This window comes from Trachurus japonicus, chromosome 10 (genome assembly GCF_045865225.1).
Source record: "Trachurus japonicus isolate A0001 chromosome 10, Traja_1.0".
NCBI classification, from domain to species: domain Eukaryota; kingdom Metazoa; phylum Chordata; class Actinopteri; order Carangiformes; family Carangidae; genus Trachurus; species Trachurus japonicus.
The window spans coordinates 24,607,493-24,630,297 of NC_140916.1; the positions used below are offsets into that span (position 1 = coordinate 24,607,493).

Genomic DNA, 22,805 nt, shown 5'->3' on the forward strand with positions numbered 1-22,805 from the left:
AATGCCGGTAAAGTGATGTGTATTTCACAACTGCAGTGTGCGTTCCCGTCTCTTCTTTGGCATTTACAGTCCTGTGTAAGTTCACAGCTTTACAAGGATGGTCAGAGATCACGTTTAGTCACAGTCAGGAAAGGTTTGTTGGGCTGTAACCAGAACTAGCAGGTGTGGCTGTGGCGTCACCATCCGAGAGGATTTCGGAAAAGTTAGGAAGCACCATGTATGCCTCAGGGAAGGTCCTGCACATGAAAACAGACAGTAGGAGGACTTCCTGTCTACGTTATTACCCCATTCATTTTCCATCTTCACGGACATCCCTGGGACTTTATAGTTTTAAATCCTCTGTACAACTCATTCACTGACTGTCATTCACTGTCTGTTGTTTGTTCTTGACAAATATCTCCTTTATTTCAACTTTGGCATTAGTTGTTAAGTAGAAAAACACTTTTGTGAGGTATTGAGTGAGGTATGATAAAAACATGTCACAAAACAGTGGATGGAGAAAAGAGACAACTTTGCAGTTTTTCATTTGATTAGCTACAATGTGTCCAGCTGGAATGGAGATTTTTTACTGTGTGCCAATGCAATCATAAGAGCATTGGTCACACTGCCAGTGTGGCTAAAGGTAACTGGAGATAAATGTGCATTAATTTTTAGTGCATCAGAGCACATAAATATACTATCCTAAATCAGCGTGGCCCAGGTACAAATTGAATCAATGTTCCATCATAGCTATCTGTGATGTAGGGAAAGAGAAATTATGTCCCTACAACAAAGATGGAGATGATTAGATTAGATAAAACGTGAATACTATTCTGTAATATCACCTTTCTTGTTGGCCACTTAAGATGAAGATATGTGTCCCACTCAACCCAGCAAATACTTAAAGTGCAGTGTAGAAAGTAGCAGTGCATCACTGCTGAATGTAATGGGGAAACACTGATCCCCTATTTACTGTATAGCCACAAGGATGCTGTCAATCATTATTCCTGGAAAATACGTTTTAACTAATGAGTATTCAAAATGTTTAAAAAGGGTTTAAAAGGGGGGTCAAAAGGGCCATAACATGATTGAAATCAGTATTTTACATGTTCATATCAAGTTACTCCACAGTGATTGTCAACCTTACAGTCAGCTGACACAGTTTTCCTCCTACAACTGACACATCGTAAAAGCCTACACTTAGGAGAATCTGTGTGTTTTGTCTGTTGCTGTGCGCAGGGTTGTGAACTGTCTGTGTGAGCTCCAGGATTTGTTTTTGCGATGTTACTGTGACTGATGGCAGCGTGTCAGGGCACATGAGTCTGCCTCAAGGCAACAACTCATCCACGTGTAACTCTGAAAGGCCCCAACTTGTCTCTACCTCCACTCCACAGCCTTCACTCACTCTCTCCTATTGCCTTCACTTGGCATTTTCAGTACACTAAAATATTTATAAATTACCCCTTGAACCCTTTTGTTGGTACAATTATCAGTAAATTACAGCAGCAAAGATGCTGTAACAATGCCTTACTGTATCTGGTATGTCAGTGGGTTCACTGGCATCTTGTGGAGACTTGGTGTTCAGCTAGTTAAACGTTAATAACGTACACTGAGGGGAAGACTAAAAGAATAAAGAATGTGAGTTAGCTATTAGTCGACATGTGTGTGTTTACACAGCAAGCCTTTCCCAGGTGCTATACGATCCCTAGGATTACAGCGGAGGGGGATACTACACACATAGACACACACAGAGCACCACCGTCACCCTACCCCCCAAAAGAAAAGAGAGGAGGGGAGACAGAGGGAGGGAGGTGGGTGGAGGGAGATAACAGATCAGAGGGAAGAAGGGAGAGGTGTGTGCTGCAGCAGGCAGACTATAGCTCACCTTCAATACAAAGACTTTAGAGGACACACACAGGGAGGCTTTGACTCTGGAATATCTCCTACAGTATCTCTTCTGATGTGTGAATGAAGTGGTTCTTCTCTCTAACCTTGGAAAATGGTGGGACTCTCATCCACTGCTGTTGAGGGTAAGTGTTCTGTGTTTTTATATGTTGTGTTTGTATTAAAGCAGTAGGTGCATAAGTTAAGGAATCTGCTAGGATGTGCAAAAATATTGAACAACGTAAAGACACACAAGCTGGCGAATTGTAAAGGTGTCGAAAACATGAGACCAAGGCATCAGGTGATGTTTACTTGATGCCTGAAGCATCATGCCAGCTTGATGAAATACCAACAATTGCAGCTATCCAGAATTGTTGAGAAAGCAACTGTTTGCCACCCAGACTCTATAGTGCAGCATTGTAATTTTTTTAAGCCTCATAAGACTCTTCTTGGGTTGCAAATTCCTGTGTGGTTAGCTGGAACGTCTGCCTGCAACAATATTGTGAAACTGAGTTTCTGCAGAATGACGAGATTTTGTCACTTACGACATACTGGGAGGCTGAGTGTGTGAGTGTATGTGTGTGTCTGTGTGTGTGTTGCAAGATAACTAAGCTGAGCATGAAAAAGTCTTTAGCATGGAAAGGAGTTTAAAAAAGAAAAGAAAAAAAGAATATCTGTGTACCCAATTGAGGCCACATTATTCTTCATATCAGGGTTTGTTGGACATGTTAGCACAGGTGCTCAACTCGCTGACATTACTCACCCCCACTCCCTCACCCCTTCTCTTTCACTGCCTCAGAAAGTCTGCTAATGTAAGCCTCTTTTTAAAGCTCTGAGGCTGCACTGTTAAACAAACTACTCACCCTGCTTCACATGAAATGTACACACACACACACACAGATGCACTTTACAGAGGCTTGCACTATTAACAAGGTGAGGAATGTGTCGAGTGTTAAACGGCTATTGTCGGGCAAGTGTGAGGAGGTAAATGTTTGAGTGTGTCCAAAGCTCTGAATAGCTTTACACATTCCCCTACTCAACCTTTGTGGTGTCTTTCTTTCTTTTTATTTTTTTCTGAGTTGAGTATCCCCCTGTAATGTTTTTGTTAAGGCTTGAAAGAACCTTAGATAATAAAGCCAGAGATTAAAGTCTTGGTTTGTAGCTGCAACCATCCAATTTCACCTTAGTATGACTTTGATTAAACCTTATCCAACCTGTTTTATGTAGCATTAACATCACATGTGAGTGAGCCTGTGTGTAGTTTCCCTCAGGTGCTGGGCACAGATTCTGTTTTATCTGGCTTTAAAGACATCACACACACACACACACACACACACACACACACACACACACACACACACACACACACACACAGCTCAAAGTTCCCCTGAACAGTTGCAGGGATTTAAGGGATAATGTGCAGTTTTCGATGTGAGCAGCCATGTGAGTAGTGTAGAGTTGATTATAAAGGCCTAGTTATTGACTTAAGGGTGGTCTTATGTGCCTTACATGCCAAATACTACAAAATAATTCCTCTTTGCTCATTCTGGCACATGTATTATAACACTGTATCTGTCAAATTAGACCATCATCATTTTGGAGCTGCAGTCCAAGTAAAGTGGTTTGATGAGTGCAGTGTCCTACTTTTCGCCAGCTCCTTGAAAGAACCGCCTCAGTCTCTGTGTTACATTTGATTTAGTGCTGAGTGGTGTAAATTTCGAATTTTCTCTGCAGTGAATGACTCATGCTGTGGATAAGGTTCTGTCTTCCACTAGGTTAGGGGAAACCCAGTGGTGCGCCAGAGCCAGAATCTAAACAGCTGAAATTGCTGGCAGAGAGACAGCAGCATCCACCAGGCCAAGACATCCCACTCTCATGAGTTTCCTCTCCTTCCCCAAACTCCACTTCCTGATTTCCGCTGGGTGAATCAGTTGTTAATGAGGAAACTTTCCAGGTCCGCGCGTGAATTAACTCCTCATGCCCATTTCTCGGAATGTGAGCACATCTTTTATTACAATAGACGGAAACTGCACTGGTAAAGAAGACAAAGTGATTAAACAGGCACAGGCCCTTGTTGCCTTAGCAGGGCATTGTTAAACCCATAGGAAGACCCACCTCAGGAAAGTATGTCTGTCTTCAAGGAGTGGGAGCAGTCTGAAATGTGGAGCACACACTGACAAACACCAGATACATCTTCCAGCACGACCTGTCAGCAGCGCTTACATACAAGATCACTGCATCGGAGCAATTCAACAAACAGTCCAACTTTCTGACTAAACTCATTAATAATAATCCTCCATGAACCTGAACACACACACACACACACACACACACATGCACCAGGGTGGCTGTAAGGTCTTTTCTAGACAGGTACACTTTGACCTACCTCACTAAATACACAATGTATATAAGTCTCCTTGTATGTTTTGGGCGTCTGTGCATGTGTGTGTCTACATACTTGTGTTTGGTTAGTGTAACCCAACTTGTTGCCATATGACCGCCCACCACACAAAGAGTTTTCTGGCTCAGTGGCTGTCCCATGGTTGACTCCAGCAACATGCACGGTTCAGCGGGTCTAATGTGGCTCAACTGTGAAAACTGGAGGGTGGGGTGTCAGGATTATAGAGACAGAAAAAAATGTGAATTAAGATGCAGCAGATGGAGAAAAGTAAAAGATGTGATGAAAATAATAAAGAAAGACGTGGGGACTGACTGGTGGCACTTTGCTTGTGTCTGGCATGAAATATGATAAAGGAGGAGCTCAAACACACCGGCGGCAGCAGCAGGTTGGGGATCTGTTCTCTTCTCAGGGTGTTTGGCAGCTGTTGGAGAGGGGGAGATGGTTTATTCAAGTTCTGTTCTGAAAACAGGGAGTGGGCCAGTCCCACCTCTCAGATCAACACATGATGTGAATCATATATTCCTATAAGCTGAGTCCTCAAAGTGTTACAGAACCTGGAAAAAGAGCACTTGGAGCTGGAGGTCAGAGCCAGCTGTTGCTGTTGCTGCGTGAGTCCATGACTTAAAATGTCCAACTGTCCGATAAAGATCGGGTCCCTGTGAATGAAACTCTGCTTGCTGGCCTGCTCTGGGATCTGTAAAGTGGCCTTTCAGTTATTCTTGTCAGAATCTCATGTTTCTGCCAACGTTTTTACAGTCTTCACAGGGCTTTTAATTTACCCTCTCAGCATTGACTCTGACAGTTGATTGAAATTTGGGTTCGCGCCCACCTGTCTCTGAGCCAGCAACATCTCAAGTCCTGCAGAACGTCTTATGCACAAGTTGTGTTCACATGCTTTCTAAGAGTTCCTGTGTTTGGAGAGTTTCAGCTTTCGCCTTCCCTCTGGGTTAATCAGCAATTAGCAAACATGTTTCCTGTCACTCCACTCCTCTGTTGTTGTTTAGGCTGGTTAGTAACAGACAGAAGATTAGAGGAGACAGACTCTGTGATAAGGTGGCAGATTGATATTGACAAACTGTGAGGCAAAGTGACAGAAAATGAAAGAAGGACACGGGTAAAGCAAAGCAGACAGAGCCTCTCTGACATCCTCCTGGGGTTTGTTTAGACTTGTCAGCCTGACCTTTGCCCTCCCTGCTGGTATACTGACCCCGTAACCCCCCCTGACCTTTACCCTCTCCCTGTGCAGCCATGGAGGTGCTGGTGAGTGAGCTGGGAGTACTGCTGAAGATGCTGGACCAGGAGAACCTCAGCTCCTCCACCCAGGAGAAGAAGACGTCAGTGTTTAACCTCCTGCAGCAGATACAGCCATCAGGTCAGAGACAGACGGACGAAATGACTTGTGCATTTAAATGTAGAAGCAGTGAACAACATTATTGAATAGATATTAAATAGACACATATTTACTGGTCTTAACTATTTCAATTGCATTTATCAGATTAAATCACATCCACATTTCATTATAGAAGATTTGAGTATTAGGAATCTGTTAAACCTTCTGCACTTTCTGCACCATGCAGGGAGCTTTTATGGTTTTCTCTCCTTCCCCTCCAGTGTCAGGAACAGATTACATCTACATGAACTCAGCAGTTTACAGAAATGGCACCAGCTTTGTCGAGTCCCTCTTTGAGAAGTTTGGTGAGTTTGAACATAACACACATAAGTGTTAACACATAAGCCGTCTTTACAGCAAAAAGTGTGAGTGCGATTGCATGTTGTTGTCATTACAGACTGTGAGCTTGGAGACCTAAAGGATGTTACGGACGATATGAAAGAGAACACCCAAACCGACACATTAAAAAAACAGGCAAGTTGCCAACACACACTCCTTCCTAACGTACTCTCTTCTATAAATATCAGTTACATGTGAAATATTGGCTTTAAACCTGTAGATAGGATGACACTGCATGAATGGGATATGTTGTTGTACGTCCATCTTTGCAGCAATAACGTCCAAATCCATCTTTGCAAGGAACTATTGTACCTCTAAATGACTTGTGGAGAAAAAGCAAAGAAAAACAGAGATTGCATTCCTTGTTGTGGGGTTTTCCCACGTAGACACACTCACAACCCTACGATCTGTTAGAAGAGTTAAAATGCAGGGATCCGCCCAGAGCCCATATGTCTAATTTGTAGATATCGCTCTGAGGTTTATCCTCTGTATCTCTTTGATGGTGTAGTTCTCTTGGTGTGAATCGTTCATGGCTATGGAGGAAAATTTTAGTTCAGTTTTGTGTGTGTGTTTGTGTGGATCCTTTGGCAGAGCTGTGCAGAATCCCGGGCGACGCACTCAGCTGACTCTCCTCCCCCTCTGCCCACTACGCCTCCCCCTGAAGAGTATTATGAGGAGGCAGTACCCCTCAGTCCTGGCAAGATGCCCGAGTACATCATCACACGAGGTCAGCATCTGAACTCAGTGCCCTTAGTGTCACTTGGCTGTAAAAAACCTAGAACTCAGTTCTCAGCACTTAAATTACACATAATCACATAGTACTCATATGTATGTTACTTTAAAGTGCATGATCAAGCACAGGGACTAATTAGGGATTGTTTTCTTCCATATCCAGTCAGGCCCAGTCCACCCAACTCCATAGAGGACGGATATGAAGATGCTGAAAACAACTATCCCACAACCTGCATAAATTCACACCGTAAAAATTCCTGTGAGTAAAGAACAAAGATGTCACCAAATAAACCAGATTAAAGAGTAAGTCTTTTTTATGAACATACCACACTTTATCGTGTCTGTCTCTGCTCTGCCAGACAATGATTCCGACGCTTTGAGCAGTTCCTACGAGTCCTATGAGGAGGATGAGGAGGAGAGGAGCCCCGGCGTCCAACTCACTCATCAGTGGCCCTCGGATGAGAGCTCCATGCCTCCCGCCAGAGACTGTCGCATCTGTGCCTTCCTGCTGCGCAAGAAACGCTTTGGCCAGTGGGCCAAACAGCTCACCGTCATACGGGAGAACAGGCTGCAGGTGAGATGGTGCACACTCACATTATTCAGTGAAGGATGCGCTTGTGTATGTCTTTCTCTTTCAACATACAGCATCTTGTGTGTCCTCCTTTCCACAGTGCTATAAGAGTTCAAAGGATACATGCCCCTATGTTGACCTGCTGTTGCCCCAGTGCACTGTGGTCTATGCACCCAAAGACAGCAAGAGGAAGCACCATGAGCTCCGGTTCACTTTACCCAATGGAGATGCACTGGTGCTGGCAGTGCAAAGCAAGGAACAGGCCCACATGTGGTTGAGGGTAAGATGCACTGTGCACACACACACACACACACACACACACACACACACACACACTAACACAGTCGGCAGTCATGCTGACAATCACTGGGAGTGACTCTGACAAACCTCAGTTGAATGTACTGTCAATACACATGTAAATCTGTCCCCACAGGTTGTTAGAGAGGTGAGCGGTCAGAGCACAGGGCCCGAGGAATCTGCATCTCCAGTCATTCCAAGGAAAACCGAACTTGACAAAGTAAGCGTAGAGGAGAGGGTGTTTGTGAGCAACTTCCTGTCGTTTTTATCCTCAAGACAATAATTCATCCTCGCAGCTGAGGCGAGGAAGTCGCGAGTAGCAGGCAGCAATTGTGTTGTCATCATCAATTCTCTTAAACAATTGTTTGGATTGACGCAGGGAACAGCAATACCTGTATTTGGCTCGCAGAACAAAGAGGACATCTGTAGTGAAATTAGGTGTTGAGACAGAAAAGACAGGGGTGTGGATGAGTCAGAACTGGAACAGGCACGTCTACTTTTAAAGTTACCTACCTGTCAGAACATAAACTGCAAAAAAAGCCCCGACAGAAAAACACAGACTGGAGAGAGACAAGCCAACAGTAAATTGGTAGGAGAAAAGACAGATGATACGTTTGTCAGTCTGTTCATATCATGTGTTTATGGTTAAAAGATGATGAAGAAGAAGAAGAAGCTGTGAAAAAATGAAATAAACCAGTGATGGATACATTATGTCAGCTTGTTAAAGGATTATCTCAAGAAAAGACATTTGATCCTGGCAGACAGACAGATGCTGTGTGGGATGAGGACTGTCAGTCTAAACCTGTGTTTGTTTGCCTCTTCCTCAGAGGTTATCTGCAGAGAGGAACACATCAGATTCAGACAGTGTGGGTGTGTCAACTGGAGATAACTGCAGAGAGAACGGTGAGACAGAAACACACTCAGCATGCCGGCTATGTGACAAAAACAAAGCTGAACTCAAGGTCCACTGACAAATTTTATTTCCCCCCAACTGCATCTTTCTCACGGCTTCATAAACAGATGGCGTTCGCTCTGCTGCCTTTACATGACTTTATTTCCACACTGCTGCATTCATGTTGAGATGAGAGAGTTTGTTTTATGTTTACAACTTGCACACAAAATTGTGTGACTGCAGAGTTGGGCTGCAGAGTGTTGAAAAGACTTGATAATATATAACAATCTGGGTTTAATTACCTCGAATGAAAAACTCTGGCGAACATAAGGCATCCATATTTATTTGGTTTTCAAGCACTTCCCTATTATTAAGCGCCAAGTGGGACGTATGAGACTCTCTCAGGCGTAATTACAGCTTGTATGTTGACGTGAGGGCTGTTTGCTGAAACATAAATGCAGGATTAGGTCACAGCAAAGTTAGATGAGTTATCTCCATGAAAACATCTGCTGATAGAGACCACAAAATGCAGTAGATGGCTTTTGGGGAAAAGCTAGTTTGTGTATCTTGAGTTGAGATATTCTATTTAGGGTTATAACTCTCATGATCTTTTTTCTCCAGATCCTTAAGTAAATTAAAGTATACACATGGCAATGATAAACTCAGACAAAAATTGTGGAACCCTATCATTTTCAATGTAGGCAAGGTGAAACGAGGAGCCTTAGCTGCAGGCCGCAAAATCACACGAATCATCAGCTTCTCCAAGAAGAAGTCCCCTCGGCCAGGTGATCCCCGGATCAATGACCCTCGTCAAGGTCAGACCCTGCTTCGCTGTCACTCTTTATGTTCTCCAAACTTGTAGATGCATCATTTTGCGTTCCTCCCTCACGTCACAGGCTACCTGTCGGTGCTGGTGAACCAGGTGTGGCGGGAACAGTGGTGTTGTGTGTGCAGAGGCTCCCTGCACTTCTACCAGGACAAAGGAGACCCTCGGACCTCCCTGCCTTCGCTTCCTCTCCACAGCTGTGAGGTGATGCCGGGGCTTGGACCCAAACACCCATTTGCATTCCGAATCCTCCGCAACAGCACAGAGGTGGCTGCTCTGGAGGTAGGAAATGTTGCTTGTTTTTTGTTTTGTTTTGTTTTTCTTACTTAAAATCTGCACATGTCAACAGATTTAGATTAAGATAGGATCAAAGGACTCTGTGATATGGGCAACTCAAGATGACGCATCGGTGACGATTATCAAACAACTCTATATTTTTTATCTCGCAGCTTTCATTTGTAAATGGACTCACTCTCAAAGCTCTCATCAAGCATCAGGAAGTGAGATAGTGAAGACACTGGAGCATTTAGCAGCTATGGGCCTAGATAATTTAATAATAAGGAAGTGGTGGAAACCAAACACAGAGGGAAAAAGGACTAAATGTATTACTAAATGTATTACTTTACCTGAAACATAACCTTAAATTAATTCTATTATTTCTATCACTTGTTGTTAATAGATAACTCTTTGCTAATAATTTGCATACAGATTGGTCCACACATTTCTGAGCTGATTTCCTGCGTCTCCTTTTAGGCTAGCAGCTCTGAGGAGCTTGGAAGGTGGCTTGGCGTCCTCTTGGCAGAAACCGGTTCTGCGACAGGCCCAGAGTCACTACATTACGACTACGTTGATGTGGAAACCCTCGCTAATATCTGCGACGCTGCGCGGCATTCCTTCCTGTGAGTGAGACGTCGAGGGGCAAAAAAGGGGGGAGTTGGGATATTTAGACGAGGTCAGTTTCAGGCCACGGGCCAGAGCTGTGATGTTTTGACCTCATGAAGACATTGCTTCTCCTCTTCCTGTCTGATCCTAGGTGGGCCACCTCCTCCAGCAGTAACTCCACAGACTCCAGAACATACGATGAGGTCCCAAACGAGGACATGCAGGTGGGACCCCTGTGCTCAGACACACACACACACACGCTCCCAAATTTCAGTTAAACCTGATGTGTGATGCTTTACTTTGATATGACAAGATTGGAGTCTGTGTGTCTGTGTGTGTGCAGCTGTTGGAAACAGTCACTGTCTGAATATGACACCCCATATCAGTCACCCAAACAGACAGATAGCGCTCTGTTAGATGCCTATCAATGACGGCTCTTTGTATGCCAGAGAAATAGTGCTGTGCGGGCACGGGAGAGAGGGAAAAAAAAGTGATCAAACTGATGACAGGGGAGTGAGAGTTCGTGGCGGTTTAACAGCCTGTAAACCTCTTCCTTACCCCCCCCGCTGACACACACTCAAACACACACCTCTCACCACCCACACCCACAAACATACACACCTCAGCGGCCTCACACCAATAAATCTGAAGATTTGTTTATTGCTTTGACTTTTTTTTTCTTCCCCTCTACGTCTTCATCCCCTTTTTTTTGCATCCTCCCACACATCTGTCACCCACTCACCCCTCCACCCCCACCTTCACTCACCCTCCCTCTGTGTACTCCACCCAGTCAGGGGAGAACCGCAGGCAGCAGTCTGGGAATCAAGGAAAGCGGCGCTCAAGTTTCTCAAGCAGCGACTCTGACAGAACCAAACCATTAGTTTCCCTCAAGCGAACAGGCTCAAGTAAGTGTGTTTGGTTAGTTTTCCAAAGTAACATTATTGTACCTCCAGAGGTCTGGCCGTAGAAAGACCTCATGAATTACACTGATAGATTGATTGAGATCTTGATTTACACAGTGGAAACTCGCTGAAAGAAAACACTCTTCTTCTTTTTTCTAGGACAGCCCTGTGTTAGAGATGAATTGTGAGAAACCTATTACCGGGCCAGGGAAAGTTATTCTACATAAGGTGCAGAGAAAATAAAAGCTGATGTACCAAGGGTAGTCTTAATGCTATGGTTCCTAAAGCAGAGAGTAATGGGCATGTAAAGGAAATTTTATACATTGTCACATATGCATATGCTATTTATGTTCACTTGAATGTATATTTGCTTTACACTGTATTCACTTGTATGGAAAAGTATAATGTTACCACTTGACTCTTCCTGTGGTGCATCCCTTGGTTTGTTTGGTCTGCCTGTTATCAGGTCATGGGAACAGAGGGTAGCAAACAAAGATGGTGCTAAGAAAAAAAAACAAAGCAAAGCTGAGGTGTTCCACAAACAGTAAATATTTGTCTCTTCTGTGGCCCTGAGAACCTCACATTGTTATCTGGGTGAAGAATTTATCTGCTGATCTTTTCACTGTCAGATTTAGAGGAAACCTGTGATGATTATCTTCTACAGTAGCTCATTATAAGCTGCTGAGGGACATGCAAGCTTGATTGTGTCTATTGTGTGTCTCTATATGATACATCATTAAGGCTGTGAAGAGAAGAAAACCTAAAATTGATCCCGGTGGAACCCCTTTGTTATTGTTGACAGGCTTAGGTTGAACACCATCGCCCAAAGCACATTAGTTATGTAAGTCATTTCTGAACAAGCCAATATCTTTAAGGCCCTTCAGTGACATAAAGCAGATCAATAAACAGAGCTGCAATTACCATTCACAGCGACAGACAGCTGATGTACCCAAGGAGACGTTTCACTTTCAAAAATGAATAAAGGAGTAATCACAAGCTTTTCCCACCGAGGGAAACTATTAATCCACAGATGGCCCATCTAATTATGATTGTGTGCCATGCATCAGGTACAGATTCCAAAGCTCTGGTTCTGTCGTGTCTTATACTCTCGATGAGGTCATAAAATCTTTCATCTGGCTCAATATTCCCTTTTTACTGCTCTCATCTCGTATCATCTTCTCAATTTACATCCATAATCGTTACGCTCTCCTCTCACTTCTCCCATTTGCCCCATTATTTCAGTTGGCCTATGATATACAAATAATGGAGATGAGCGTCCAGGGTAGAAGAAAGTGATATTGGTGTGGTCGGACAGCTCAGTGCTGTTTCACAGGCATTCACTGTGATGAGCTGACACATGAAAGAGCCGGCGCTCTCCAGGGCTGAGAGATTCAGGACGTAACCTGAGATTTATTGGACACTCGCATTAGATCCGCTGTCTGGCTTCCTTATTCTGCAGGGGTGTGTGTGTGTTTGTCTTTTATTCATGCATCATATTGTTTTTTCTCCCAGACAATTCTGTTTGAATTATGAAATAGGTCAAATTATTGTGCTCCAGTTTTGTATAACTTGGAGAGGTGGTATCGTCCTCCGTTCTTGCAGAGCGTGACATTATAAAGGACAGGCAGACAGATCGCCGTGACATGTTGTCTTCTTCCCACAACCCCTGCATGTCTAACCTTTTCACCTTTGCTCCCACCCAGATGCCAACCAGTATGGAAGGTATGGGAAAACGCGAGCTGAGGAGGATGCCAAGCGTTATCTGAAAGAAAAAGAGGAGCTGGAGAGGGAAAGGGATGGGATACGAAATGCACTGGTGACCCTTCGACAGGAGAAGAAAGAGCTTAAGGAAGAGCTGAAGACGGCCACTGGTGAGGAGATATGAAGCTTACAACACAGAGCAGATGCTACATAAAATTGTTCACGGTCATTCCTGGGCTCCGTGCAAGCTTTCCAGAGTTATCAAAATGAAGCTGGTGATTAGAGTCTCAAAATAAGGAGTATAGCTAGACCCATCGTGTACCTTCATGTCTTTGGAAAGAAGAGACAGGTTGTGGCACCAGATTTTCATTAGGAGCAGCTGGAAGAAGAAGCAGTGTACTGTATGTCTTGGCTGTTGTTTTCTTTATATTAGTTAGGAAATTATATTTTAACAGCTGGATTATCTAGCATTTAAGACAGACAGACAGACATTACCCAGAAGGCTTGCATATCAAGTGCACACATCCCTGTTCTGGATGTGACCCTGACCTCCATCATTAGGGGGTCGTGTGAGAGGAGAGTTTCCCTACAGGGCTAAATAAAACATTTAATAGTTACTTATTGAAACTAAATGACTGTGAAATTCCTTCTATATCTAATTAATTCCCTCTAGTTTTAAACAGCGTATTGCCAGCAGCATCATTTTCAGTGAAGAGATTGTAAACCTATATTCCATTTTCAAATAAGTCAGGTATACAGAATAAAGTATTAATAACAACAGAGAAGCTCCTGCGACTGTTGTATCATCATGTAAAATGTATTTCATTATTCCATTGCATCATTGATGTAAAATAGAGCGTCACTATGAAAAGTAACTGTAGCTGTATGAGGGTGAAATGTACTTTATTTTGAAAGCCTCCTGTATTTTGAGACTCACCATTTAAATATGTGAAAATACAAATGCTTCATGTTCTTGTGTTTCTGTGGTGCAGAAAAGAGGAAGACGTCCCTGAACAAGCGTGTGTCCCACCTGGAGGAGGTCTGTCGAGCAAAGGAGGCAGAGAGGGTGGACCTGGAGCTCCGACTGACTCAGGTCAAAGAAAACCTGAAGAAGAGCCTGGCAGGTGGAGCGCTGGGGGCACCAGTCGAGGCCAAACCACCCGTTAAGGTATATGTGTTGCTTTTATGTGGAACGACATGTTTATGTGCACACCTGCCCGCCAACATGGTTTTTATTTACTTTTCTTTTTTTTATGTAGGCCTCTGGCAAAAAGAGCCAAAACATCTACAGCCAGTCACTACCGGTGAATAGTGCCTCAGAAATCCACAGGAGACCTCCATCTGTTTATGCATCGTCTTCAGGAACTGTCATGCAGAAAGCAAAGGTAACAGTGACATGACAGTTTTTCTCTCTCTATTGCACACACTTCCTGACCTGAATCAGGGGGTTCAGAGCAGCACATGCTATCAATTAATGGCTTTTAACAATTCATACCAATGGCAAGTCTGTATGTTGGCACAGCACATTTACAATCAATGGATTTGATATATGATTGGTTTCTAGCACAACTTTTTCTTTGGAGAAGCCAACTAGATGTTTACTCGGCCATTGATGAAGCTAAATGCACAAATGAAGTCATGCCATCAGGAATAATTGTCTAAAACAGTTAGTAGCATTGTGTGTGCACTGATTGAACGTGTACAGAAAAAAATCAAAGTCAAATTCATATTTCTGTATTGACTAATTAGTGATCAGTGTTAAATTTGGTTTAATGAGTTTTATGATAAAAGCAGTTTTCTACGGCACTGTTCAGCTATTCAGCCATAACCTAAATTATTTAGCTTCTAGATTTGCATTTCTATTTTATTTTGTCTATCAGTTAATTTATAGTTTATATAACAACTCAGTGAAACACTTTGCAAAGCTGGCCACTTAAACTTATTGCTCTTATTAACAAACATTGTTTTATGAAGTTGTTCCAAAAAGTTAAGATATTATGTCGTTTACAGTCTGACCTAGCAGTGCCATGTTGCTGCATTACTGTAACATAAAAGTGACCCAGTTGAATTAATCTGCAGCCCAGATTCATTTGATTTTCATCTCTGTTTGCTTGTTTGTGGACACAGTTATCCATAACAGAACACTAGCATTTGGAAAAGCTTAATTTGATTCTGTTTATATGTTTGTGTATCTTATTTCCAATTTGTGGGTTTCAGCTGCAAACTTTGAATTTCCTTTCTTGACTTAGTTTTCACATTCTTTCTAAATCTCCTGACTTTTGTGTTTTTACAGGAGTGGGAGTCAAAGAAAGGAACCTAAGAGCAGCATCATGAAACTGGCTGCTGTATATCAGGATGGACCTTTAATCTCACGAAGGATAAACTCCCATCTACTCCCCAAAGCACAAATTTGTTTTCATTTTTGGACTGCCGAGGCAGTAAACTATATTGAAAAAAATCAGCCACTAGGTGGAGGTACACCTCACTGAATATTTACTCTCTCGTCTTTCTCAAAGGACCTTTCGAAACGTGAGGGATTTAGGGACTTCACATCATCTGTATTCAAGTGTTTTCAGTGTCTGTAATGACAGAGATTCAAGGAAAGAGAGCAAAATCGGGGCACATGAAAGAAAGACACAAGAAAAGTGTATTAAAAAGCACAGAGAGTAGGTAAAAAGAAATGGTGTGATGGAAAAGCAACATAAGATTGTGTTTGCACCAGTGCAAACACAATGTGAATGTTCCTTGAGGGAGACGATGACCTAAGAAATGTGATGTGTTGGAAAATAAGAAGACAGAAGGCAGTTTAAGCCGTGATGTGCCTTTTATATGACTTAATGATGTTGTTCTGCATGTACATATCGAGCCATGACTACTGTTTTGTACGCTTTATACTTTTATGCTGTTTCATTTCTTATCATCATCATCACCCGCATCATAAGACATAGTGGACGTTGGTGTTCAGCTGAGTGCCACAGACTGATGGGTTGAGGTTATTATTGTCTTTTAAGTGCACTCATTAGCTTCTCCTCTCAGGATGAAGCTGTGCTACTCACTGATCATCTGCTGAGCTATATGTTTCGAACCAAACCCTGCATCTGCTTGACCCCCACTGGCACACTGCTGAACACCCCTGCTATCGAAAACCTGAGTGATTAACAAAGTGGTGCTATTAAGTGATGTGAACAGTCTCTCCTGAGCAAACCTCTGCTACATAATGTTAACAACTTCTCTGCTGAACCTGTGGTTGGCTTTTGCACTTTACTGTTCTCCTACCTGGATAAGGGAAAAATAAATTTGTATTTTGTTTTCGAAACAATACGTAGCTCTTCTGGCTTTCTTACTGTAATAAAATGCAGAAACACGTTTTTCAGTTACTTATTTTTAATTTCACATGATATGCTGTAAAGCAAACATACTCAGTCTCATACAAACAACGTATGAAAGCCAAAACAAGCAAAAAAGCAAAAAGATACATCTACATTAGTCATTTAATGAAGGCAAGTCAATGCAACACAGTATGATGTGTTGCAGATCAGGCAGCCAATTATTTATAGCTAGTTAACTCATCCTCATTTGTACTATGGATCTGTCAGGAGATCAAGGGATACTGTTTTGTCTACATGTTGGTTGCCACACACTCATACATAGTTGATAAGAGCTTTCACTATAGACTAGAGTGTGATACAAAGACGAGTCACTGGTTCCTGGTCCTAACAAACTGTTTTTCATCAATTTGTAGCCCTATACATGGGACAAAAACGTTACCTAGGTGTGGTACAAAAAAGCTCTAGCCAAAAGGTTGCACGGTCAGTTTTTGATCCAGGCAGTGGTGACTGGTATTGGTCTCAAATGAGGAGGTAGAGCAGCTTCAGGATGGTGAAATTAACTATGCAGCAGCTTGGAGCCATCGCTCAGAGAAAGAGATAGTAAAGCCAGTAGAGGATATTGACAAAGAGGAACGCTGTGGGGAAAACAGTGCGGGCGTGGCGATCAATGTTGTGTGGATTTTCCACAACGAAGACAGATGCTGCCCTGCGCGATGCGTTCTTCACGGAGGACAGGCCACATCCTTGCCCCGGCGTCTTCTCTTTTGATCCAGCGTGTTTCTTGGTGTCACTGTCCACTGACTGCTCCGTGAGGTCCTCCGCAGTGGAGCCGATCTCCACAGACTGTTTTGGTTGGGTGGAGCTGACGATGGGGATGGAGCCGTTTCCATTGGATTCATTGAACTCCCTCAGAAGATCCTGACAGACAGACAGACAGATGGGTTGATTCGTAAAGCGTCTTCATAATCTAACATGGAAATTCATTTTTTCCATCTCATGTATAAGCACAAACACGTGACTTACTCTGTGAAAATCCTCTATGGTCTGGAGCTGCATGGTGTAAAAGTGAGCACAGGCATACTCCAGCAGTGCACCAAAGATGAAGGTGAAGCAGATGCCCAGGTAAACATCTATGGCTTTGATGAAACAGTTGGCATTGGGCAAAGAAGTGCGAGCGCCCATCATCAGAGTGGTCATGGTCAAGACTGTAGTCACTCCTGTGGAGAACACACCACAATGTCGTCTTACTCTACACTTAATCCATCCATTGGTAGTCAGTTCAGACATGTTTATCTATCCCTCCATCATCTCTGTCATCCTTCAAAGGTCACATATCCCCCTTCCCATGTTTACTTTCCCAACCCTCTCACTGATCTAATCTCCTGTTTCCCATTTGCCAATCAAACAATCGAAAAACCAACATGTGTTTAACCAATAATGCACTCATGATGATGTATTGACATGTACTGTATGTCTTTGTCCATGTAGCACAGTACAATACTTCTCTGAGTTCAATGCACTGATCTATAGTAGTAGTAAACCTTTATTTTACCAGGCAAGAATGGCTAAGAATACATTCTTATTAAGGCAATGGCCTGGTAGGAGGTGAAAGACCTCCTAAGGGGAAGGGAGAGGGGGAGTACAGGTAGCAACTGACCGCTCTTGTGGACAATTAGCCGATGTAGGACTGCAGAAGGTTTTGCAACACTGGTATAGGAAGAAGTGGGCCGTACAACAGTGGAAAATGGTCCATTATAAGTAGAAGTGCTGCATTTAGATTAGCACTAAAGAAATATACTGTGTGTTTTATCCCCAACTTGAAGCTGTTTCAGTGAGGACAATATGTTTTGTGCTGTTTAATACAAGATGTGAATAGAGCATTGTATAAGATCAAGAAGGGACACTGTATCAATCAGCAGCACACAGTGAGGCTCACATTATTCAGTTGAAATTATTCACAGTCACGTTACAAATTGCATGAACATACGGTATAGTGAAAACACAAAAGGCTGTACTAACCAATGCAGGTTCTAGCTGGCACAGAGGACTGGCTGATCCAGAAAGAGACCCAGGAGAGAACCACCAGCAGAATGGAGGGCACATACGTCTCCAAAATGAAGAACAATACGTTTCTACGCAGTGCAAAGTGCAGAACCAGCTTGGGGTATTGTCCTGTGGAGGGACATAAAAAACACTTGAAGATTGATGGACTTTGAAGACAGCGTATTACATTTGTGCTGCAATTACCACACATTAGGGGAATCCCGGGAGATGAAGTACTGCACCTGTTTCGTACACGGCCTCTGACACCGTTGTGTAGTAGCTCTCTATGCTGTACTGAGCCAGCCGCAGCGTGTTGAGGCCCTTCACTGAATCGTTCCCTCTGGTCCAGTAGAACACCACATCCTGCAGGTTGTAGCCCCCTGACCACACACATAGAAAAACCAACCAATTAATTTTTGATGACTCTGAAGTGCTCAGTGTTACATTGGTTCTCCACTTTGATACTCACTCCAGCGATGATGAAAATGGCAATGGTTGTGATGAAATGATGATGGTTTATGTCCATCGACTTGATGGATGGGTGATGTGGTGGAGGTGGAGCTCACAGGTATTACTCACAGCTCTCCAGCTGCAGGGTGCACACCTGTCTGTCCATGGGGTACTTGGTCAGGTCCATGTTGCAGGCGATCGTGGCGGTGATGCTGTTGTGTATTCATACACAAGATCATTAGCAACCCCAAGAAAGACTTTTAATCTTTTGATGTAGGACAGGATAATTAATAATTAGTGAGCACAACGAACCATCTCCCCCCGGAGCACCAATCTAGAGAACAAAGACTCATATTTGAAGTGTCAATTTCTGTCATTTGAATTGAAGTTCCTCTCTTGATGTATAATTTCTAACAACGATAAAGCCAATCCAAAGGGCAGCAGTGTCCTCATGTGTTGCCACGGCAAATTGTGTTAATTTCAATGCCAATGTAAACTCACAATACAAAGTCAGGAAACAAAATGTGTTCCTCCAGAAAAAGGAAGTGCCCTCTCTGTCCTCAATAAAGCTGTGTAGTCATAATAGATTTCTCTATCAGTGTGACACAACAGAAAAGACGTCAGGACACATTTTTTACTGTAGCCAGAGGGGGAACTCTGCAAATCTTCGCTAACACAATTTGAACAGTTTGAAGGGCACAAAGAATAAAGGAGTTCAGTAGCACTCCCTTCAGTTATATGACTCAAGGATGACACGTTTTTGTTTTGCTTCTTTTTAGTGGCAATCGTATAAACAACATGAAGCAGCAAAAATAAGGAAAACATGTTTTTCCCTATTCATCTTCAAACGATTCTCTGTGACTTGCAGCCTCATTTTCTATTCTTCTAGGTCAGTTTTCTCCTACAAGCTCAGCTGAATTTGAAAAGCTTTTTTGTGGCACATGTAGAAGAGTATTACATCAGTCAGTAAATGTCAAATCAATACACTGTTAAACCTTAAAAAAAAAAAATTCTACCGAAGGGCATAGAGAACGGTTCCATTACTGAAGATGCGTATGAGGCGGTTTTCCACCGTGACATCATGCAGGAAGGAGCGCTTGGAGTCTGGGATGAAGGTGTCAGGGATCCACAGCAGTGACACCAGCCGTCCATCTAGACTGACGCTCTCGTTTCCTGGGAAAACCAGCCTGGAATCACGCCATCGCTGACGGAGGAAGATAGTTGCGGTGTAGTCCTGAAAAGATGAAAGTGAACCTCTTTATTTTTTTTCAATCACACACTTTCACACTCACCTCACGCTCCGTCATTCTCCCACTGACACAAAACAGTAGGAGGAGGTCCTTACCATATTGATTTCAGAAATGGCATCAATACTGGCTATGTCGAGGCTCATTCCAATTTCCACAGGACCCTCTATCAAAGGCAGAGATACTGGATATAAGTCCATTTTCAATTTGGAGATACACAAGCACACAGGTGACAACTGCATTTTCCTTTAGCTTAAACCAAATTAAAAACATCTAAAATAAAACAATGAATTTTCAAGCTCCTTCCTACCATTGAAATTAGGTCTTAGGTAGCGGTTGTATCCTTTCATCAGCTTTTGAATTGTTGGCTGAAGCTGAGAGTCGTTCCAGTCCCCCCAGTGATGGTTAGGGAACGTACAAACACTAATAGTTGACAGTAGAGAGTGTGGTTAATTGATTGTAAGCTGCTTTTCAATCAATATAAATTTCAAAATGAACCTGCATATTTGACGCTGTACTGTACAAATGTTTTTGACCTGAGGTCTCTCACCTCCGTGTCAGGGTCAAGAGGAGGATCAGTAGCAAGCTCAGCTGGTCGGACATCATGGATCAGCAGGCAGGGGTCAGCACCTCTACTCAGGGATATGCGACACAGGCCAAAACATGAACCCACGGTCCACAAATCATTTCCTTGCACTATTACACTTTATGGGATGACAGAGTTTCACCATTGGGTGGCAGCACCTCATCTAATGCAGTGGTAAACCTCAGGGGAAATCTGCAGCAGCACAGCAGCCATTCTCTCACCATTTCATCTTATAAAACTGTATGTTCTCCAGCCTTAATACTTGTAAAATGCACGAGAAACTTATATTGATCTCTGCCTCCCTGACTTCTTGAATATATTACTATAGCTGCTCCTTTTAGCTCTCTCTCACACACACAAAAAGCAGTGTGTAGATAAGGGTGTGTGAATGCACCTTACTTGTTTGTTTTTGTGTGGTTCCTGCACGTTAGCTTGCCGTATAGTCTGTCACTTGCTGATTTATGTGGCCACTGCCTTATGGTTTATTCACAAACCCTCCGTGGTAACTAAACCTGTCTCTAACTCATCAAGGATTCCCTGTTGTCTAGTTGTTACTCACCTCCTCCTCCATCTCCGCTTTCAGATAAATCTCACTCTTAGCATTAGACTCTAACCCTCCTTACCTCCCACTTCCATCTGAATAATCTATCTACAGTCTATTATACATTTCAGTACAAACATTTTATTGACATGTTGCAAAGCATTTCCATTAAATATTCAATGTATTATTTACACAGTGCTGCCATTATAAAGTATGATGACTACTGATTTTCTTTCCTAATGGGTGAAATGACATGAGCAACAGCATGGTATTTGCACCAATTTGCTTCTGTACACATGCTTGTTCTGATTATTTCATGCCATTTTTTCTGTTTTCATGATCTCGTTATCTGCTCTGTAGTTTAGTTTAAGTCTCAGTTGTTTTTTTGTGCTGGTTTCATTCTCTGGTTTCTATTTCTCTACACTTCATCAATCACTTGTTTCCCTTAAGCCATGAATTGGCAAACTAGAAGACCACGCTACAGACCATGTTGGTCTTTCCTTTGTTTCCCTTTCTTTACCTTTGCTCAGAGTCGACTGCACGTCCAAACAAACAAACAATCATATTTACATTTCATCTTTTCCTACTGTTATAAAACTGTTCACATTTTTTTTTCTCTCTCCTACCTGTTTCAGTCTCCTGGTTTTCTTTTTCCACCTCAGGTCACTCCTCTTCTGGCTCAGCTCCTTCCTTTGTTTGCTCCTCCGCTCTCCTCTGTCCCAAATGTTGCCAGTGGTTGAGATTGCTCACCTTTACTGATGATTAAATCCCTCTGTTTCTTCCATCTACCAATAAATCACAGTTGCCTCTCTTGATTGGTGCTGGTGTGAAGGCTACTGTTGGTTGTTTTACTGTTTGTGCATCTCCCTCTGACTCTCTGCACAGCTGTATACACCTCCCCTCCCCACAGAGCCACTGTGAACCCCCCCCCCCCACACACACACACACACAACTCCCCCTCCCTCTCTGTTTATGCTACTCACCCTCTCATTTGCGCTGCATCTTCCCCTTCTTTTTTTCATTTCCCCCACCTCCACAGACACACACTCAGACATTCACACACTCATCGTACTGTACATGTACACACACACACACACACACACACACACACACACACACACACACACACACACACATACCCAGGCTGATCCCTTATATCACTTTTTTCTCATTCCCCTCCTCCCACACTCTTTTGGCCCTTAATCTGTATCTACCTCCTTCTTCTTCAATTTACATCGACACTGCACCTCCTCCTGGGCTTCAAAGCTCTCCTCTGTCTCATTCCCTCATGCCTTCACCATATACTCACCTCCAAAACCGTTGCGTTGCATCAGTGTCATCATCTGGATTAACCTTCCTCTCAGCTCCGTCTCTATCTCTACCTTTACTTTCAAAACCCACTGAAGTGGCTCCCAGGGAGGGATGGAATCTTTTCCATTTATATTTTTCCAGAATTGGTCTCCTTATCTTTCCTTTTCTCTGAGAGCCCAACTCTGGTGGTAACCAAACTATACGACCCTGCTGCAAGCGGCATCTTTACAGTATGCCATGTGCTAATGGTGGTTATTGGAAATAACCAACAGCAGTATCATGTTATTGGTAATAGGGATGATAATGATGATGATGGTGGTGGTGGTGGTGGTGATGACTTAACCGCACACAACAGTCAACCACAGACTAAAATGCTTTGTGTGCTAAACAGTCGATCACTCAGCTCCAGTACAACTGACATTGTGTGATTAATCTCTATTAGCTTCTCCTTCTACTCTGGCACAGTTGCTGAGCCTCAGCTCTAATTATACAGCCTGACCTC

General features: G+C 43.0%; 2 protein-coding genes across 3 annotated transcripts; one reads left to right on the plus strand and one right to left on the minus strand.

Moving 5' to 3' along the window:
- Positions 1-1,809: 1,809 nt before the first annotated feature.
- afap1l1a (actin filament associated protein 1-like 1a) lies at positions 1,810-16,106 on the plus strand. The gene is made up of 19 exons (XM_085788342.1): positions 1,810-2,009; positions 5,511-5,636; positions 5,876-5,959; positions 6,052-6,128; positions 6,585-6,720; positions 6,889-6,984; positions 7,085-7,299; positions 7,397-7,576; positions 7,730-7,813; positions 8,421-8,496; positions 9,187-9,300; positions 9,382-9,593; positions 10,065-10,210; positions 10,345-10,417; positions 10,984-11,098; positions 12,799-12,966; positions 13,789-13,964; positions 14,056-14,181; positions 15,090-16,106. The coding sequence occupies exons 1-19, from the start codon at positions 1,979-1,981 to the stop codon at positions 15,114-15,116; spliced, it is 2,262 nt and encodes a 753-aa protein (XP_085644468.1). The 5' UTR covers positions 1,810-1,978; the 3' UTR covers positions 15,117-16,106.
- A 56-nt stretch (positions 16,107-16,162) lies between these two features.
- On the minus strand, positions 16,163-21,966 carry gabrp (gamma-aminobutyric acid type A receptor subunit pi). 2 transcript variants are annotated; one of them, XM_085788341.1, is made up of 10 exons: positions 21,619-21,966; positions 20,416-20,497; positions 20,176-20,288; positions 19,964-20,031; positions 19,635-19,852; positions 18,748-18,830; positions 18,411-18,548; positions 18,145-18,297; positions 17,149-17,342; positions 16,163-17,043 (listed from the first exon to the last, which is right to left on the minus strand). In XM_085788341.1, exons 2-10 carry the CDS (start codon positions 20,469-20,471, stop codon positions 16,711-16,713), a joined length of 1,356 nt encoding a protein of 451 aa, XP_085644467.1. In that variant the 5' UTR covers positions 20,472-20,497; positions 21,619-21,966; the 3' UTR covers positions 16,163-16,710. The 2 variants fall into 2 exon arrangements, with proteins under 2 accessions (XP_085644467.1, XP_085644466.1); XM_085788340.1 differs by lacking the exon at positions 21,619-21,966 and having other exon boundaries at positions 16,184-17,043; positions 20,416-20,648.
- Positions 21,967-22,805: the final 839 nt, after the last annotated feature.

Excerpts from the sequence above, each read along its gene's own strand:
- afap1l1a (XM_085788342.1), top strand. The coding sequence starts at position 1,979 with ATGGTGGGACTCTCATCCACTGCTGTTGAGG. Across the intron at positions 6,129-6,584 it reads CCGACACATTAAAAAAACAG|AGCTGTGCAGAATCCCGGGC; the intron begins GCAAGTTGCCAA and ends ATCCTTTGGCAG. Across the intron at positions 9,594-10,064 it reads CAGAGGTGGCTGCTCTGGAG|GCTAGCAGCTCTGAGGAGCT; the intron begins GTAGGAAATGTT and ends GTCTCCTTTTAG.
- gabrp (XM_085788341.1), bottom strand. The coding sequence starts at position 20,471 with ATGATGTCCGACCAGCTGAGCTTGCTACTGATCCTCCTCTTGACCCTG. Across the intron at positions 20,289-20,415 it reads CTCTTGACCCTGACACGGAG|TGTTTGTACGTTCCCTAACC; the intron begins GTGAGAGACCTC and ends GTCAACTATTAG. Across the intron at positions 18,549-18,747 it reads CACCCTGCAGCTGGAGAGCT|GGGGCTACAACCTGCAGGAT; the intron begins GTGAGTAATACC and ends GTGTGTGGTCAG.